The sequence below is a fragment of the Hypanus sabinus genome, chromosome 6 (assembly GCF_030144855.1).
Source record: "Hypanus sabinus isolate sHypSab1 chromosome 6, sHypSab1.hap1, whole genome shotgun sequence".
Classification (NCBI taxonomy): Eukaryota; Metazoa; Chordata; class Chondrichthyes; order Myliobatiformes; family Dasyatidae; genus Hypanus; species Hypanus sabinus.
Window position 1 is genome coordinate 135,892,417 of NC_082711.1, and position 7,832 is coordinate 135,900,248.

A 7,832-nucleotide genomic window follows, 5' to 3' on the forward strand; every position below is an offset into this window, starting at 1 on the left:
TGTTTTTGTTGCATGCAGAAATGTAATTTCGTTTTCTCTGCAGGAGTTCATCAATTTCATAAATGCAACACATTATAGTTTGTTTATACATAGCATAAAGGCAAAACAAAACGTTGTATGCAGTGTTATTTCATTTTAAATGTCAAACGGGTTTTGCGGCTCCCAGTGTTTTCTTTTCTGTGGGAAACGGGTCCAAGTGGCTCTTTCAGTGGTAAAGGTTGCTGACCCCTGGCCTAGGGAGATCACATCCTTCCTGCAGTTAGGTGACCAGACTTGTGCACAGCTGCAAGCTGTAACCTAACCAGTCATAGACTCTAACAGTATGGAAACAGATCCTTCAGCCCAATGAGACCATACCAACTACCAATCATACAGATAACTATTTATTGATTCTGTTATGGTTATTATTATCCTATATTTATTATGTATGACTACAAGAAAATGAACCTCAGGCTGTATATCATGACATATATGTATTTTGACATATATGTATGTAATAAAACTTACAATCATGATGGCGCCTGCATACAACACTCCTTTGGTTGACATCTTCTGGATAGGTCACAAAACCATATATGTCACTTCTTTTATGTCTATTACTTTTGCTTTTCATTTGGATGTGATTCTGGAACTGTTGGAGTCTGTGATTTGCAGTTTGGAGATCACCTGGCTGTTCTAAAGCTCTGCACTCTCTCAGAGGATTCCAAGAGACAGCGTGCGCGAACCTCGTGGTGAGCAGGCTGCGGGACGGGGCGCAAGTCGATATTCGATTCCATTTCGCCAACTGAAGCTCCCATTGTGTGCCCATTAAAGTGATGAGGGAGATTGAAACCGAGGTGAATGCGAAAGCTCGGAGATCATTTGGGTGTTCCAGCGCTCTGCAGTCTCTGAGAAGATTCCGAGAGGCAGAGGCAGCGTGCACAAACCTCGTGGTGAGCAGGCTGCAGGACGGGGCGCAAGCCGATGTTTAACTCCATTTCACCGATAAAGGACAAGGCAACTGCAGAAGGAGAGCACCGACTGCCTGCCTTTTGATCGCTCCGTTACCAGAGAGAGGGGAGCCTGCCACTGTGACCGGAGAAAGTTTCTGCATTTCGGATACAGACTTGCACTACAGACTTTTTTGCCTGTCTTACAGTTTTTTACATTCTGTGGTTTTTTGCCTGATCTTTTCCCTTTTTTGTGCGGGGGAGGGGGTTTTGGGGGTTGATGCGCCTGTTGCATTTTGTTCAGGTTTTTTGTGTGGTGAGGAAGGATTTGGGGGTTGATGTGCCTATTCTATTTTTGGTCATTTTTTTGTGCAGAGAGGGAGGATTTGGGGGTTGATGATCGTGCTGCCTTTTTCTTCTTTCTTAGTTTCATGGCTATCTGGAGAAGAAGAGTTTTGGAGTTGCATACTTTGATAATAAATGAACCTTTGAACCTTTTGAGCCTTAAAATTTACTTTGAACTAATCAGCATACAGGAGCAAGATAGGACATCTGTTTGAGTGATGTTTCAACAACTTCTTGTTATTGTACCTGTGCATATGACAATTAATTTGACCTGGGCTATTTGTTATTCTTTCCACATTGCCGACATCTCCCCCAGCCCTTCCATCCCCAGATCCATTCATATACAGTACAAGGCAACTTAAGAGTGTAGAGAGTTCTGCCCTACACTCCCTGCTCTTATATCCTGTGCCTCAGCTACAAGTGGAAACATTCGGTTAGACCTTCTTAACCAACATGCTGACCCATCTCACTCCCATTACAGATCAGTGGACATATTCTCCAAAGTCCCTCGTTTCCCTCATTGATTCAATATCCTCCCATTTACTGCACATTCCCTTGCCCCAATGGGTCTCCCCAAATGCATTATGGTTCCATTTGATATTGGTTGATTATGTCACGTTCTAAAATGCAGTGAAAAGTTTGTCTTGCATAATACTTTTATAGATTAAATCATTACACAGTGCATTTAACTAGAATAAGATATAACAAAAGCAATGCCAGATCATAATGTGGTAAATTGTGAAGCCACGCATCCATCTTATCATACAAGATGTCCATTCAAGAGTCAGATAGCAGTGGAATTGAAACTATCCTTGAATTCAGTGGTAAGTGCTTTCAGGCTTTTGTACCTTCAGCCCGATAGGAGAGAGAAGAAGAGAGAATGTCTGGGGTGGGTGGCTTTACTAAGGCAGCAAGAATTATAGATGAAGTTAAATTCAAGTTTATTATCAACCACACACACGTATACCACCAAACAAAACAATGTTCCTCTGGACCAAGATGCACAAAACTGCACATATAACTCAGACACAACACACAAAGTAATATTACCACAAACAAACTGTGCATTAATGACACAAGTTAAAAAGTAAATAATATCTGCTTCTGGCACTTCATGCGTGATGAGACCTGGCTGGCGTCAGGGAGTTCAATAGCCTTACTACCTGATGAAGCTGTTTCCACACCAACAGCTTCTGTCCTGTTGTTACAGTACCTCCTACCCAATAATAGGGGTCACAGAGATTGTTGGATGGATGGAAGGGATTATTGACAATGCCAAGGCTCTGCATACACAGCGCTCCTGATAAATAACTCAAATGGGTGGAAGAGACCCTGATCATCATTTCAGCAGTCCTTGCAATCCTTTGTCGGTGCTTACAGTCATATGCCATACAGGTAGAGGGGAGGCTGACCTCTGTGACGTGCTGAGCTGTGTCTACAACCCTCTGAAGTTTCTTGTGGTCATGGGTACGGTCGCCATACCAAGCTGTTATGCATCCCGATGGAATGCTTTCCCTGATGCTTTGATAAAAATTCATAGAAGTTGTCACGGACACATCGAACTTCTGTAGCCTCCCAAGAACGTAGAGGGTTGATGAGATTTCTTGGCCGTGACATCAACGTAGTTGCATCAGGACAGGCTATCGGTGACCTAGGAACTTGAAGCTTTCAACTATCTCAATCTCAACACTGTTGATGTAGACAAAACATTGCACTGTCTCCTTTTCTGAAGTCTACGAGAATCTCTTTTATTTTGTTGACATTGTGGGAAATCACAAAACTCTCTACCTCTTTACTATCTCATTGTTATTTGAGATGTCGCCCACTACAGTGGTATCATCTGCAAATAAGTAGATCTATCCATCTACAAGTTTGCAAAGTTTCTAGCCCTTGAATTCCCTAAGCAGAGGAAACAATTGCTCTTCATCTCCCTTAAAATATTTTTTATTCGATGAAATGCAAATCAATTTCTACAAGCTGCACTCATAATTCTCTCCAATTTTCCGCATTATCAAACAGATACCAGCTGCAAATGAAGTTAAGGAAGTGGAGGTCATCTTTAAATCACTGCTCTCCCAACATCATTGACGCAAGACCAGGTAAAGATCAAAGGAAAAGCAAAAAACAAATGGAGCTACAAATGGCAGTGAATTTCAGCATCAGTTCCCTTTTGCTGATATTTGTCAGTGCTTTGTGATGTTAGTTTCCCTGAAGGTTAAGCTGTAAACAGTCTGGTCCCAGGGTGGTATGAACAAGGTTTCCAGTGTCATCTCTGCTGAACACCAGATGCACCAGGATCTGGTTACAGCTTAAAAGGATGGCACAGCCCACAGTTAACCACATGGTGCCCATGTTAAATGCAGTCCAATCATAATCAAATCCATCACAAACCTTGTGCCCCTGACATATCCAAATATTCCCAGGTTCCTCGCGAGAGTGATCATCAGGCCAAATCTCTCGCCACGTCATGCAAGATGTCAGGAGAGGTGATGAAAAGCCCTGTCAGAGTCAGATCGAAAGGGAAGTGCAGAGCTTGGATTCTGAGCAAAGATATATTCCCCAAAGGTGAGGGCTCAAAACCCAAGGATATTAATTTTGGCGCATCATAGGGTGAAGACCACAGGTGCTGTTCAACCCTACAGGTGTTTGTATATCATTAGATTCAGTTTCAAAGGTATTCCTATTGTCGGGGTTCAGTCCCACAGGTAGTGGTCCAATTTAGGGATCATCATGCCATCTTCCTTTGCCAACACTCTTCCCAGAGAATCGCCCCCACCCTCTATCGCACATGATGTTGTATTTTAGGGTTCAGGCCCACTGGAAGTAGGACATCTGGCATGACTTCCACACTACCTACTCCAGTCTTCCATGGTCCCTTGTGCTCAGTGCCTCACTCTGAATGCTAGCCTTAAGCTTTCATGCTTTCTATCCTGCACCCTCCAAAATCTCTGGACTTCCGATTCTCATCAACAGCACTCTCCTAATTTTCATCATTTGTACTTTGGTATCTGCGCCTTCAAATGGGAAGGAAATACCACTAACTCCTTCCCTAAATCTCTCTGCCTCTTTATTCCCCATGTTACTCACTAGGTCCTTCATCTTCACAAGCTTTTAACCATCTGCTTATGTAGTTTAAGAACTCACATTCAGCAAGTTTAATGTAAAAGTAACATTCAATGGTCCAGAAAACCTGCCAGTCCAGCACCAAAGTCCCAAACATACTGATTATCAGAGTGGCATTGTTTAGAAATGCAGAACACTATTGCTACAGTTAGCTATGTGTCTGGTGATAATCTCACTTCTGTTTGTGTCACCAAACAGGTGCTAGCAGTTCAAGTATTCAGCAATGTGCAGCAGGTGAAGCACTCCCCCACCCATTTTTCCCTAACCTGTGCAACTGAAAGGACAGAAGTCTGAGTTAGTAACCCTCAATTTGGCTTCACAGGGAGGCAAATTCCAGAGATGAAGTGAAAGTGACCGTCTTCAGCATTGAGTGTGCATCTGATGGCGGTGTTGTATCACACAAAACAGAAGTCCACGAGCATTAATGGAGAACACTGCATTAGTTAGAATCTTATTTCCCAGACCCACGATATTACTACACAAGGTCCTCAACTCCTCCAGCCACTTGATCATATTAGTCCCTTCCGACTAGGTGAGAATAAAGATCACCGATGACAATACTACATCCAATTCTATTTGCAGTGTCAGAACGTGAAGCAACGTTCAGGCAGGGGCTAATTAGTGGCATCTAACAATCTACCACAGAAGTTCCAGACAAAGATCTTCACCAACAAGTTAATGCACCTGCCCTTCACTTCCAGTGGTATTAACATTGACAATAATGCCCTGCAGATCACTATTAAATAGAAACTCAAGCAGAGCAGATGAGAAGTTAGGTATCCTACAGTAAATGGTTTATATCCTAATGCCCAAAAGCCTTTCCACCATTTACAATCATTTCAAGAGTAAGGTGGAATTCTCTCCACCTGCTTCAAAAACAGTCAAGAAGCTTGTCACCACTGAGGATAGGGTTGGCACTGATTGGCCTCCACTCAACCACCCTAAGTGTGTTGTTCCCTCCGTGTCTTGTGCTCACTGGCTGCGATGCAACAAGAAACTGCACAGCAGATAGCCACGTCCACCACTTCTACAGCACCTCCCAAGCCTGTCTCCACTTCCACCGAAAAGCACAACGTGGGAACACCGCCACCTAGTCATACAGCAGGACTGAAATACATCACCATTCCTTCATTGGTGTTGGGTCTACATTGTGGAACTCCACCAGCATTCCAGAAGCAACCCAAGAAGCTAGTTCACCACTTTCTGAAGGACAACAAACACCAGCCTTAAAAAAAAATCTCACACCACCAGGAAATTCCTAAAATGTAAAATATTAAAAAGTTCTTCATATGCAGCTTGTCACCCACCCTTACAGGACCGTGCGCAGGACTGAGCAAATGCACCACTTAAGATTTATTAAACTGGGTCCTCAGTTGGATGGAATAGAAACAGAGTATTCTAATACCTAGAGAGAAGGCCCAAGGCCCAGCCCTGACTTATCCCTCAACCAATATACGAAAACAGATTATAAAAACTTTATAAATACAAGCTAGTCTATGAAATCCAAAGCAATGCACATAAAATGCTGGAGAAACTCAGCAGGTCAGGCAGAACTATGGAACTGAATAGACAGTCAACTTTTCAGTCTGAGAGTCTTCTTCAGGACCTAGAAGAAAGGGAGAAGATGCCAGAATAAAAAGGTGGGGGAGGGGAAGGAGGCTAGATGGAAGGTGGTAGGCGAAGCCAGGTAGCTGGGAAAGATCAAGGGCTGGAGAGGACTTTGTTGCTGTCACTGGGATCAGTAATGCATCACATTATACCCACTTTAGTGGGGGGGGGGGGAACTACTCCACTGGCAACAGAAATGTAATCAGCGTGACCTGAGCCTGTGACCAATCCAAATACAAGAGAGATAGCAGATCTGGAATCGGGAACAACGTCCACGGGCGCCGAAGGAACTCGGCGGTTCGGGCAGCATCTGTGGAAGGAAATGAACAGTCGATGTTTCGGTTGAAACCCTTCAGCCTGGCCTGTTGAGCTCCTACAGCTCCTACAGTAGGCTTGTAAATGCAAATTATTTTCTTCCTAACAAAAGGAAAACAAAGAGATGGTGGAGAGTCAGTAGCATATTCTGAGTACGAGGAAAGGAAGGCCAACAACGGAGCGATGAACAGTTTAGGAATACTGTACAACCCCAAGGGAACGGGTGCAACATTCAAATAACCACACGCAGCCCTGGCTAACTCCAGAGGGGTGTGCACTCAGGCAACGCGGAGCAGGGGGTGCTCACTGGAACCTAGGGGAGGGGGCTCCAGGGCGGCTGGGAACGCCGGGGTGAGAGCAGCGACCGGCAGGTTACCTTTGATCTGCAGCTCCTTACGGCACCACTGGATGAAGTTGGAAACGTTGTCCCGGGCCAGGAAGGTGCCGGGCTGAGCGGCCGCCGTGTAGATGACACCGGCTCGGGGTAGCTGCATTTTGTCCCCGAGCTCCGGGTAGTCCTGGCAGAAGTCGTGGGCCACCTGGCTGACGTTGTTGGCATGCTGGCACAGCACGGAGCCGGTCTCCAGGTCCCGCAGGAAGCGCTCCAGCCCAGTGTCCAGCCCGTACAGCTCGTTTAGCCACTCGGCCAGATCCTCCTTCATTGCCACCAGATACTCCTCGCTCGACCTGAAGGGACGGATGCTCTTGGCCGTGGCTGACTGGATGTTGGCCATGCTCGGGGCTCCGGCTCAGCCCCGGCACCCACCAGTCGCAAACTTGTCCGAAGTCGCTCCTCGCTCGGGAGGGGTTCCCCGGCCGAGGAGCTCGGCGACTGCTATCGAGAAGGGGCTTCTCGCCCTCTTAGACACGTTGTTTACACTCACGTACTTGTGTTTCCACTCAGCCCGCTCCCTGGCGACGGGAAAGCCGTCCTCCACTCCACCTCCCCGGCTTAACCCCTCCCTGCCCGGGCTGAGCGCCAGTAAACCAGCACCACTGTCTCGCTTTCTGGGATATTGAGGGATCGGAGGGTACGGGCGGGATTGGTAACAGGTTTATATGTGTCACATGCACTGAGGTGCAGTGAAAATCTTTTTGTTTGCATGTCATCCGGAAAAGTCATTCATGCTCAAGTACATCCGGATAGTACAAAGGGAAGAGCATTAGCCCAATGCAGAGCAGAGTGTTACAGTCACGGAGAAAGTGCGCTGCAGGCCGGCAACAAAGCGCAGAGATCAGGGTGCGGTAGACTGAGCCTTATTGCAGAAGGCCCTCGTTCCACAGCCCGACACCAGCGGAGATAGAAGCTCCGGCACTAATGGACAGGGTCCACCACACTTGCTGAAGGGCGGTGTGCGCTCAAGGGGCCGATTGGCCTGCTCCTGTTTCGATTTTCTCTGCTCTTTTGCTAAACTTTCGATACTGGAGCTCTCCCTGCCCACTGTGCTCAGTTAGGTAAACTTCTCCACCCCTTTGAGAAGTGCCAGGTGGAGTTCAACGCGGCGAAGTGTG

General features: G+C 46.1%; 1 protein-coding gene across 1 annotated transcript in view; it reads right to left on the reverse strand.

Moving 5' to 3' along the window:
• Nucleotides 1-7,323, reverse strand: part of LOC132395862 (GAS2-like protein 2A) — a 40,420-nt gene extending 33,097 nt beyond the window's left edge. The window contains exon 1 of the mRNA XM_059972981.1: nt 6,697-7,323. Coding sequence (XP_059828964.1) covers nt 6,697-7,054 — 358 coding nt within the window. The 5' untranslated portion in view covers nt 7,055-7,323. The remainder of the gene's footprint in view (nt 1-6,696) is intronic.
• Nucleotides 7,324-7,832: the final 509 nt, after the last annotated feature.